This window comes from Sciurus vulgaris (assembly GCF_902686455.1).
Source record: "Sciurus vulgaris genome assembly, chromosome: 13".
NCBI lineage: Eukaryota > Metazoa > Chordata > Mammalia > Rodentia > Sciuridae > Sciurus > Sciurus vulgaris.
The window spans coordinates 71,270,437-71,282,864 of NC_136474.1; the positions used below are offsets into that span (position 1 = coordinate 71,270,437).

At 47.1% G+C, this 12,428-nt stretch overlaps 1 protein-coding gene across 2 annotated transcripts in view; it reads left to right on the forward strand.

Moving 5' to 3' along the window:
* Window positions 1-10,973, forward strand: part of ARK2C (arkadia (RNF111) C-terminal like ring finger ubiquitin ligase 2C) — a 104,350-nt gene extending 93,377 nt beyond the window's left edge. For both annotated transcript variants that reach the window (XM_079108789.1, XM_079108790.1), the window contains exons 4-8: window positions 3,708-3,837; window positions 5,440-5,544; window positions 5,795-5,890; window positions 8,655-8,761; window positions 9,238-10,973. In XM_079108789.1, the coding sequence (XP_078964915.1) occupies window positions 3,708-3,837; window positions 5,440-5,544; window positions 5,795-5,890; window positions 8,655-8,761; window positions 9,238-9,355 (556 nt within the window). In that variant the 3' untranslated portion in view covers window positions 9,356-10,973. The remainder of the gene's footprint in view (window positions 1-3,707; window positions 3,838-5,439; window positions 5,545-5,794; window positions 5,891-8,654; window positions 8,762-9,237) is intronic.
* The last annotated feature ends 1,455 nt before the right edge of the window (window positions 10,974-12,428 follow it).

Consider the following 12,428-nt stretch of genomic DNA (forward strand, 5'->3'; position numbering starts at 1 on the left):
TCATCTTGCTCTTTGTTTTCTATTTGCCCCTTTTAAAATTATTATTTCCAATTTCATGCCTTCTTTTTGATCTGTTAAGTAGTTTTTAGGGTTAAATATTGGCACTATAGTCATACCTTTTTATTTTATCTTGTTATTATATTTTGTGAATATACTTGGCTTACAATATGTATATTTAGCTTTTTACTTTACCTAAAATAGAATTATACTGTTTCATGTCTAATATAAAATTCTTACAACAGTATACTTTCATTACCCCTTTCCCATCCATTGTTATCCCTTTTGTAGATTTTATCCGTATATATGTTATACCCTTATAATACATTGCTAGAATTTTTGCTTTAAACCAGGAGTTCAGCAAACTATGAGTTGAAGGTCCAATCTGGCCCACATCTTGTTTTTGTAAATAAAGTTTTATTGGAACACAGTCACACCTGCATGCTTACAAATGCAGGCTTTGACTGCTTTGAACTATAATACACATTGGAGTTGTTGTGGCAGAGAAAGTACAGTCCTCAAAGCCTAACATACTCTCTCTAATCCTTCACAGAAAAAGTTCTCCAATCTTTGCTATAAACAATCAAACTTCAAAGAAAAGTGTTAAAATGGAGAAAAAGAACCTTGTATCTCACACATAATTGTCATCTCTGGCACTCTTTATTCCTTTGTATAGATCTAAGTTTCTATCTGGCATTGTTTCCTTCTGTACAGAGATCTTTCTTTAGTATTTCTGTGGTGCTGGTCTACAGGTAGCATGTTCTCTCAACTTTTGTTTGTCTGAAAATGTCTCATTTCACCTTAATTTTAAAGGATGTTTTTGCTGGTTTCTTTTAGTTTTTTGTTTTTTTTTTTCTCTCCCCCTTCTTCCTTTTCTTTCAGTAGATTAAAGATATTATTTCCTTGTCTTCTGGCTTTCTTTGTTTCTAATGAAAAGTTGATGATAATTCTTATCCACATTCTTCTGTATCTAGTTGGTCTTTTTTCCTTGGGTTTGTTTGTTTGTTTGTTTGTTTGTTTATTCAAAATGGGGCCTTACTGTGTTGCCTAGGGTGCTCTTGAACTCCTAGGCTCAAGCAGTCCTCCTGCCTCAGCCTCCCAAGTGACTCACCCACCTGGTCTGGCTCTGGTTTAAAATTTTTATCTTCACTAATGTTTTCCAGGAATTTGATTATCATGTGCCTTGAGGTGATTTTCTTTATGCTATTCTGCTCAAAGTCAGTTGCACTCTTTGAATCTGAGGATTCATCAGATTTGGAATTTTCAGTCAATTTTCCCCTAAAATATAATTTTTTATCCTTTACCTTCCAACCTCTCCCTTTGAATCTTACTTACCACTGGGTATTGTAACTGAGACTCTTAATGCTTTTGTCTTCTTTTTCTTTCTTTCTTTCTTTTTTTTTTTTTTTTTTTTTTTGGGGGGGGGGCGTGTGCTTTTGCTTTGTTTTAGATTTTTTTTTTTTAATTTTTAAACTTTTCTGGCTATACATGATGTAGAATTCCACCTGTTGTATGTTATATATGTACACAGGGTAATAATGTCTGATTCATTCTACTATCCTTATTGCTGTCTCTAAGTCATTAATCTTTTGTTTTACAGTATCTAACCTGCTGTTAATGCCACCCAGGGATTGCATTTTTCATCTCTGAAAGTTATATTTAGGTCATTTCAACCCATATTCCATTTTTCTCTTTCCTGTGTTTATGTTTTCATCTACAATTTAAATATGATTAGAATAGCTATTTGAGCATCTTTTTTTTTTCTTTTTTGCTATTTCACCATCTTTGTTATTTCAGTGTCTTGGACTGTTTCTATGGTGTGAATTTTCATCTGATTATGGGACATGTTATTCTCATTTTTAGCATGTCCAGTAATTTTCTACTGAATGATGGACGTGATGAATTATACATTGTTGAGTTACTGGATTTGTTTTATTCATTTGGAGAGTGTTGGACTTGGTTCTGGTGAGCATCACTTGCAGTTCATTTTGATCTTTTGGTGGCTTGTTAAGTCTTATTACAGGAGGTCTAGAATGTGCCTAAATCAGAGAGTTCTCAAAAACCTTCCTTAATAAAGCTTATACACAAGCTTCAAAGGCCTTCTGGGTCTCCACTGGATGCCCTGCGTGATTCACAGGACTCTGTGCTGCTGTGTTAGAACTTGAATGCTTCCCAACCCTGTCTAACTCCTGGGAGCCATTCCCTTTTTTTTTCCTATTCTATGTGTGCTCTTTGCTCAAGCTGGTGGGGGCCCATGCCACGTGTGCATTATCTTAGAATTCAACAAAAACTCAGGGACTCAAGGAAGACTGTGCAGCTTTCTGGAGCTCCTCTTCAGTGTAGCTTCCTCCTCTCCAAAACACTCTACCATAACTTTCAGAGAGCTCAGCCTCCCTGAAATAGGATCTCCAAGTCCTCAACTCTTGGAGACCACCATGCCTTGCTTAGGATCCCCCTTCCTGCTCGAGGTCTGGATGCACCTTCATGTGAAAGGTAGGGGGTGGTAGGCTTTGTTTACCTTCTTCCAGCGATCACAACCCTGTGCTATGTGTTGTGAGTGTCGAAAACAGATTGCATACATCCTGTCCAGTCTTCTAGTGGTTTACAGTAGGAGGGTGAATCTGATTCCTGCTACCCCCACATATGGCTGGAAACAGAAATTTCTTTAATGACTTTTCTCTCTCTCTGTCTGTCTATAAATACAGATATATAGATATTTATTTAATGCTTTCATTGAAGAAACCAGGCTGTTCTTAAGAGTTTCCCGTTATCTGGATTTTGCTGTTACTGTCTAGTAGTGTCACTTAAGATGTCCCCAGTTCCCTGTAGTCCCTATACATTGGCACCTAGGTCAAGGCTTCAGCAGATACAAATTTGACTTATTTCTTAGAAATACTTTGGGTGGCAGTGTTGTGTCTTTCCACCAGAAGGCCCTTAATGTCTGGTTGTCTCTTCTTTAGTGATGTTAGCAGTAATTGAGGATCTTTGCCTGGATTCTTTGTTTCTTCAAGGGTGAAAAATGGTGACAAATAATTCAGTCGTTCCTTATTCATTTATTAGGGGAAAACTTTTACTAAGAGAAAATTTCCCTCCTCAATTATTTGATTACCCTGAAGTACACTTAAGGGGAAAACAAGATGAATGTTTGGTTCTTCCTTTTATATTTACTAGTTCACTGAGCGACAAATCAAGCTGGTTCCCTAGCATCCTTCAAAGAGGACCAGTTTTCTTCAGCATCAGTTCAGTCTTATGGATTTAAACCTATTTCTTGGGTTTCCAAACAGAAGGAATGGGGTAGGATAGCCTTTCTAGCTGTAGAGCCAGCTGTAGAGATTCCCTTTGGTTGTTTTCTTAAAGTGGTAAAAATATGGCTGCTGTCTCCTTCTCCCCTGGACTTTGTCCTTCCTTTGCTGTGTATCCCTGATCTGCTGCTTCTGGATTCTTCTCTCAGCATTTCTCTCAGGGAAGGTCTTGTCAGGAGTGGGGGTATTGGGTCCTCATTTCAAGGTTTACAGGGCCTGGGTTCCAGCCCCCTCAGAACTGGCAGAGCCCCTGGATCTCAGTGTCTAAGGAGGGGAGAAGGGCCTGGTGATGGGGAGCTCCAGTGCCACCCTGTGACTTGATTCTCCTCTGTGGGCTTGATGTCCCTCCTGGAACCTTAAGGCGCATCAGCCACCCCACGCTGACCGAGGCTGTGTCCCTCCCTGCAGGGATCTCAGTGTGGACGCTGGCTTGAGTCCTGCTCAGTTCCAGGTGCGGCCCCTCCCACAGCACTATCAGCATTACCTAGCGACTCCGCGAATGCACCACTTTCCCAGGAACTCCTCCTCCACGCAGATGGTGAGTGAAGGTCCTGCCGGGAAATGGACTCCTTGCTGCCTCCTGGGTGCCACTGCTGGGCTGAGGCCTGCAGCTCCCCGGGTCTCTGCTCCCTGGTGCTCTGGCTCCCGTGTGTCCAGGCTCCCCCAGGTCCAGGCTCCCAGGCAGACTGACTGCTCCGTCCCCTCTCAGCCTCTCTTCCTACTCTGGCTTGAGGGGGCAATGAAAGGGAAGCTTCTGGGCTAGAAGCTATCCTGCTGAAGTGGGTAGGGGTGGGCAGTGGTCTGTGGGGGAACAGCTGGGGCTACGAGCAGACAGGACAGATTCTGACCCTCATACCATCTCCATTAATTGCTTGTGGTCATATCTCCCTGGGTTTGGTTTTACCTATCTATGAAATGAGAATGTGGGTGCCTGCCCTGCCGGTCTCACAGGGCTGGTGTGAGGATCACGACAGATCCCAGAGGAAGCCCTCAGCCTGGCTTGCTGGTCCAGGTCTGCCTGCCTCAGGGCAGGCCTTGTGACTGCAGAGTACTATGTGCTACAGAGCATCGGTTTGCAGTTTGCATGGAATGAAAGTGAAGACATCCCACAGCAGGACTCATGGAAGACCTTGTTTCCAGACAGCTCCATGTTGCCTCTTCCCACCCTCTCCTCTGTCACAGAACTACCTAGCTCCTCAGTCTCCTTTTTGTGTAATAAAGGGCTTCCATCAGTAGCATCTTGGCAACTCTATTTGAAGCACTGTATCTTGAGAATAAAAGAAGGGAGCACTTATTGAACACTTATTACATACCAGGCACTTTCCTGAGCATTTACATAACTCATCTTTCATTCTGTCAATCTTACAGTATAGTATCATCCCTGTTTTATAGATTGGCAAACTGAGTCCTACAGAGTTTAAGGAACTGGTCCCAGGAACATACAGGGAGTGGGTGGAGGTGCTGGGATGGAAACTGACTCCTCGCTAGCGAAGACAGGCCAGAGTCTGTCCTTATTTAAAATACTGCTATTTTGCTCAGCATAGACTTTTTTGTGTTCATTTTAACATAAAAAATATTGTGTTACAATATTACTTCCCTTGAGGACTGACTCCTTTTTGCCTCACCCTGCTCCTGGGCCTGGCCTGAGCCTTTAACCAGCCTGCTCTTCTCAGAGGCGGGGTCAGTGGGGAGTGGTGTGGAATGAACTGCGCCACCCAACTGCCTGAGTTTGGGTCCTGGCTCCGACATTTGGTGCATAATTTGAGCCAGTTCCTTAATCTGTCTATGCCTCACTTACCCCAGCAGTAAAGTGGGGATTGCACTTGCACCCACACTTTAGATCAGGGGAGATATTCACTTTGGTTTGTCATGTGGAGGACTTAGAGCAGTGCCTGCCGTGAAGTGGGTGGCCAGTCAGGGCTGGTTGTCACTTCATGGATTGAGCTGGTCTGGGCACAGGTTTGGAATTTGATGAGATGAGAGGGACACAAAAGCAGGAGGGCCAGTTCTGCCACCAGCTCACAGCACCTCGGGGTTGTGCTGGTCATCGGGATTTGGGGGGAGTCCGGGGAGTCCTGTGCTGGGCCGTGGAGAAGCCTGGAATCCTTGGCTGGCTCTAAGCCATTTTCTCCCCCGCCAGGTCGTCCATGAAATCCGAAACTACCCTTACCCCCAGCTTCACTTCCTTGCTCTCCAGGGACTAAATCCCAGCAGACACACTTCGGCTGTGCGGGAGAGCTACGAGGTAAGTCTGGTGCTACCACTGATACCATTCCCGACTCCACCCCCTCTCCTGCTGGTGGGAGGTCACAGGTGGAGGGGGCGCCAGGAGAGAGCAAGTGGAGGTACCCAGCCTTCAGCGTCAGACAAGCACTTCTCGATGGTCCTGGGGACACCTCCCACTACCGTCTCCCGAGGCCCCCTTCCTTATCCGGTGTGTGTCTATATGTACCTACAGGTGCCGAGCACACGTGTCCATGTTTTCCTCTTTACAGGAGCTGCTGCAGCTCGAGGACAGATTGGGAAACGTGACCCGGGGAGCTGTGCAGAACACCATTGAGAGGTTCACCTTCCCCCACAAGTACAAGAAGGTGGGAGCTCCCGCAGGCCAGCCTGCATGGCCAGGTTGGGGGAGGGGCTTGTCAGTGCAACTGCTCCACCCTGGCCTGGTTGTCCAGAGGGGGCACAGTTCAAATTCCAGAGGCCTTTGCTCTAGTTAGGTGGGCTGAGAACACAAATGCTGGCATGAGCATCTCCTCGCAGTGGCACCAGGTTTGATTATGAACAATTCAACCACGTTTACTGAGTGCGTAATGTGGGTCAGATACTGGATAGCGCATTAAGAAGGGGCTCGGCAGTATTTTAGTAGCTCAGGGTCTCATCTGCATGGGGAAAGTGGTCCTTCTCTGGAGAGAGGACTTTAAACCACAGGAGAAAGCGGAGGAGAGTGAGTGGCATTTGGGAAGGCTGAAGCAGTGTGTGCCCCTGACGGGGTGTTCATTCCTGCCATCACTGGCCATCAATTTAACAGGGCACAAGGAAATAGTGAAAGAAACAATACTGAGACTGAAAAGGGAAAATGGATTGAATCAGAGAGACAGGGGACACAGGTGAAAATCAGAAGAATCAAGAGAATAAAACTTATAAAAAAAAGGAGTAAGAAAAATTAAAAATGATAAGTGACAAAGCTTAGGATCCAAATAAAATGTGAAAACAAAAAAACTTTTAAAAACTCAGACTAAAATAATATAAAACGAAAAAGGGTACTTTAAAATAGTAATAATGTAAGAACAAAAACATAAAAGACAAACAATCATAATAAAAAATATGGAAGGAATGGGAACTAGAAAAAGACATGAAAACAATGTATAAAATTAAAATCAAGAACATTAGCTTTAAATTTTTTTTTTCTTTTTTTTTTTGTGGTACTCAGGATTGAACCCAGGGCCTTGTGCTTATAAGGCAAGCACTCTACCAACTGAGCTATCTCCCTAGCCCCAGAACATCGGCTTTAAAAGGGAATGTTAATAAATTGAGAGGTTAAGGGCAAAAAGGATTAAATAAACACTAAAATGAATAAATGCTGAAAAAAGTTAAGGGTAAAAGTTATGTGGAGAGTCAGGCATGGTGACATTTGCCTGTGATCCCAGCAACTCAGAAGGCTGAAGCAGGGGGCTCTCAAGTTGAAGGCTAACCTCAGCATCTTAGGGAAAGCCTAAGGAACTTGGCAAGACCCTATATCAAAATAAAACAGTGGTGAGGCATCCTGGGTTCAATCTCTCCCCAACCCCCAAAAATGTTAAGTAGGTAATAATGAGCAAGTGAAAACCAGAAGACAAAAAAAGATTAAGGATAGGAAACAAGATAAGATTTGAAAAGGAAGACTAGTCTAAAGAAATAAAGATTAGCCACAGCAAAACAAGGTAAAATTAATTTACTAAGGTAAAATTAATACTTAGTTTAGTAACCTATTAAGTATAAAAAGGAAATCATGAATATCAATGGCGAGCAGCAGAAAATAGGCACACAGTCGAGGCTTAGTGGTATGTTTACTGGACATCCCGAGCAGGGCCTAGAGGGAGGCCGCTTCTCCTCCTGCAAACAGCTGGACCCGGAAGCAGATCATTATGACTCCATTCAAACTCAAGAACCACAAAAAAATATGTGGGCAATGACTGTAACTCTGACTTTCTGGATTCGGGATGAGGGGAAGCTTGCTGCAGAAGCCCAGCATGGTTTGCAGGGACTGTTTAGAGCACAGAGAGGCTGAAAGCACAAGGAATAGTTTTCTGTGTGTCCTAGCAAAGGCAGAGTATTCCCCAGACTACATCAGACTAAGGAGCTCCAGAGCTTAGGACTATGGACTGGAGGTCATTCTCTGGGCAGTCTTTGTCTTGTGACTCCAGATTTTCCTTTTTACAAAATGACCTTTAAGTGTGCTTATCCTTGCAGAGGGGACAAAATAGGTAGTTTTCTTCCTATGGTTATTATCAGACTATTTCACATTATAGCAAAGAGATGGGAACATGGAAGGCGGGCCGATTCCATTCACTAGATTCCCTCTTCCCCAAAATATTGAAGTGCAATGATATGCCTTGTACTTGGTTAAATGTAGGTTAGTATATTAAAGGGGTAAGCCATTGTCCACATCATCTGAGAACTTGGAACTTTCTACAGAGTGATTAACTATCTTCAAATAATCAGCAAAGAGTTGAAAATAGGAATGTTAAAATGAACAAGCATGCATAGCATGCCTGCATAATGTCAAACCTTGTCTTGAAGCTAGTGCCTACCCTAAGGGAACATTCTGGACGGGAGGAGAAATCCAATAATACAAAATAGCCAGTAACAGTGTGGTACTAATTACAGGAGTTAATGCTGGGGGCAGGAATTTTCTCCTCGTCTGTAATGAGAGCGTAAATGAACCAACATTGGTAAAGAATGACTAGATGAATAAGTGAGTGAGTGAATCAGGCTGGACCTGAAGGTGGTGGGGAAGCCTGGAGGCAGGAGTCTACACTGGACAAGGTGTGAGGAGTGGCCAGTGAGAGTGGAACAGAGGCAGGAAGAGGCTATGCGTGAGCTGTAGCTTTGCAAAGGGTCAATTCATTAGGAACCGGATCCCTTTCCCAACCTGGGCTCCTTGATAGTGCCTGGGACAGCTAAGTCCACTTGGCTCTTCCTCAGTGTCTCATACCCTCTGTCTCCTGAAGCACATGGGAGGAGATAGGGAAAGAATCTTAAAGAGAGATTGACTCCCCAGGAAGAGGGGGCTGCAGGGAGGGGAGGCTGTGGGTAAAGCTACTAGGTGGGTTGGCCCCAGGTAACAGGTGCTCCTGTCTTCGCTTCTCATAGAGAAGACCCCAGGATGGCAAGGGCAAGAAGGACGAGGGCGAGGAGTCAGACACAGATGAGAAATGCACAATTTGTCTGTCTATGCTGGAAGACGGAGAAGACGTGAGGTAGGAGGCCACCTGTGATTCTCTCCCTCCTCTCCCAGGCATCGGTGACCGGCCACTGCACTGTGTCTGGCACTTGCTTGCAGGTGCATTTGAGTGTTCCGGGTGTGCTCTAGTGTGCTTCAGGGATGCACTGGGAAGGTGGGGCACGGAATGTTCTAGAAGTGGTGATGAAGGATGTGTAGGAGGGAAAGTGTAGGAGAAGGGTGTGCTGTTTGGCCTGGATGGGTCTGAGGCAACATCATGGCTTCGCTTTGGGCTTCATGGAGGAGGGCCTGGAGGCTTCCTTCCTGTCATGGCCTCCTCTCTTAGCCACAGCCTCACTGCAGGGCAGGGTTCCTGTAAAGCTCCCTCTTTGGCAATTTTCCAGTGGTCCTGGGTGTGTCTCCTGGTCCCCTCAACGTCCCTCACATCAACTCCTGCTACAGTCCTTCCCCTCACCCCCACGCTGGTCACCTGGCTCTCCTCCTCTCTTCCAGACGCCTACCCTGTATGCATCTCTTCCACCAACTCTGCGTGGACCAGTGGCTCGCCATGAGCAAGAAATGCCCCATCTGCCGAGTGGACATTGAGACACAACTGGGAGCTGACAGCTGAGGGAGGAGTTAGCCAGTGGACGCCCCATTTCCTTCACCAGGTCCCCCCACGGCCATAGCCCTTGCAGCCAAACTTTGCCTTCTGAGCCATTTGACGTAGAGGAGAAGCCTGCAAGCACATTTCGTGGAATGAGGAGTTGGTGGTATCCGTGTCCGAGGGAAAGGAGGGGGTGGGGGAGGACCCACCCATCCAGAGTGGCCGCTGCCCCCATCCGCCTTGCTGCGCAGGAGGGAGGGAGCGGGCCGTGCCCAGAGCAGGGCGGGAGTGGGGGGCCCACGCTGCGGAGAACCCAGATGCGATCCGAGGGTACTAGCTGATAGACCGGCCCCTCAATCCTGTCCTTCGAAGGATTGTACATATACCTCTCGACCACGTAGAAACCATGTAGGGGTCTCTAGCTATTTCTGTGGATGGCAGCCGGAGCATGTTAGCTTAAGAAAAATGTCGTGTGTGGTGCTCTTAGTCATCTTGTGGTGGACATGTCGCTATTACCCAACTTGCACCAAATGTTCCTCATTGAGTTTCTTGTTTTGGTGCCTGACCGAACCAACCAACGACAGCCCCAATCTTCCCGTCTTTATGAGAGAAAAGGAAAAAGGAATCAAAGGTGAAAAAAAAAATGCCAAATCCTGTTTACGGTGAAAAAGGATGATTTTTTTTTCACCCAGTTGGGAGGTGGGAGGGGGGGTTCTCGTTCTATTGTTGTTTTTGTTTTCTCCTTGGCTTTTGTTTTTCTCATGTTTACAGTGCACGGAGTGTGGAAGGGGCATCTGGGAAGGGGAGGACTGGACAAAGAGCAGATGGGGGTCTTCATGGGGCTTCCCAGGGGTTCAGGCCAGGTGAGGAAGGTAGAGCCCAGCAGGGAAGCGGCGAGGTTTGTCCTGAGGGAGGGCTTCCAGTCCTAGGCTCATCTCTTAGCCCAGCTATCCCCACCCTCCCTGCACAGAACCAGGGTGGACTCGGCCTCCAGCTACGGCTGCCTCAGTGTTCCTGGGACAGGGGGCCCCTGCTTCTTTCTTTAGATTGGGCTCCTGTCTTGTCACAAAGAGGCAATGTAGCCACTGCCTCCCTATGCAAAAAAATTAATCAGACGATGCAGATAAAATAGCATAGGCAATGGATGCTTGGCCTTGGCCAAAGCACTCCCAGCTAGCACCCAGAGTCAAGCACCATGGACCCGGAGAGGAACTCGGGCCTCCTTTGGGATGTTTCAAGTCCTGATCCCTTCCTCAGAGACGGCCCTGGCTCTGAGAACACTTTGGCTGGGTTTCGGAGGTCCTGTGTCCCTAACCTCTGGCTCTTCTCTGAATCTTGGGTAACTGTGGGCAAGTTCCTCTCCTCCTCTGTGCCTCAGTGTCCTGCTTCCAGTGGGGAGAAACAACAGCGTACCCCTTTCCATCCCTCTACCTCACCCAGATGTCCTGAAAATTCATCTCTCTGTCCAGCATCCTCTGTGCTCTCTGCTCACTCCTGGGAACCTCTTCGGGTTTGGGGATGGAGGTGCCAGAAGAAAGATCTGGAAACTCCAAGTGACCACCCAGTTGTCTTTCTGAACCACCCCACAATTTTTCTGACCCTATAAGGAGCAGAGAGATGGGAGGATAGAAGAATGGAGATGGGAAAACCCAACTCTCCATCCCCAAGTGGAAAACACCAGATCAGCTGGAATCCTGTGACCTCCTCTGCCCCTCCCCCATCCTCCTCATTTACTGCTTTCAAAGCCTCCCTCACCTCCACCCCTAGCCCAGTCTCATTGCCCTCATATGGAATAGACTAAGGGACAGGACACTTGTCACATAAATGAAGAAATTCCATGCAGTTAAGGATATTCGAGTCTATGTTGCTGCTACCAGGGGGAAATTGGGACCAAGGGGTGATAATGACAGGGAGACTGATTTTAGCTTGAGGTAGAACCTTCTAACACCCTTGCACCTTCCAGAGCAAAGGCTACTCTGGACACCCCAGGGCAGAGTTGGAGAAGCAACTCCCTAGGGATGTCACTTCAGAACCTTATCCGGACAAAGGCCTCTCCCAGCGCCAGTCTTCTGGTGTCCCATACAATCTCTTTGAGTGCCTACTGGTGCAGGTGCTGGGGAAGATGAGAGCTAAGATGACAGTGGCTGGAGGAGCTTACAGTCCGGGATCAGACAGGACATGTCCAGTAGTGCAAGAAACAGTGCATAGTTCAAGATTCAGAGTTAGCAGTGGTGGGCATGGGGTCGTTCAGTGCAGTGATCGCAGTGCGTGAAGTGTCTCCAGGGCAAGACTGGACATCCCACCAGTGGGGAAGGACATCTGAGCCAGGACACCAGGGATGCTGCTGACTCGTAGCCACAGGGAGTTGGAAATTCTCTCCCCTGCTCCCCAATGCCTAGGTCAAAACCAAGAATTCTTTAGAAGGTGGCTCTGGAATGGAGGTAGCCAGGGTGGACTAGGTAGGGCAGGTCACTCCTCTCCTGGGTCAGTCTTCTCTCCTTTCCTTGAGGCTGGTCTGAAAGGTGAGCAGGGAAGGGAGTCTCTGGGGAGCCCGGGTAGAAGTAGAGCCCATCTTCCAGGTTCTAGTCCTGGCTTGTCACTGATAAACTGGTTGATGCTGGAACCCTCCCCCTCTGCCTCTCGGGGGCCTGTTTCCCCAGTTACCACTTAGGGGGTTGGAGTGGATGCTTGCTAGAATTTCTCCCAACACTCGCATTCTGTGATCCCCCCAACATCAACACATCGTTCAAGTCAGACTGTGTGCTGACCGGCCATTGAAAAGGACTTTTGAGAGCACGAACATCTGTTTCAGAGGCTGAGGGTACACAAGTTGAGTGAGAAACTGGGACCTGGTCCCCTCCTCCTTCCTATCCTCTGCAGGCTCTCCAAGTGCCCCAGGCTATAGGGACTGGGCTGGGGAGGAAGGAGATCCCGGAACTCCCTCCCCTCCCCTCCCCATCTCTCTGGGATCCTTGTGCCCTGCAGATAGGGACAGGAGAGAAGACAGGCACTCGGAGCCCTCCTGGCTCCTGTTTCCTCAGCAGGGCAGCCAGTTGGGCGAGAGGAGCAAGTTCCAGCTTCTGCTCCCTTGAGGCCC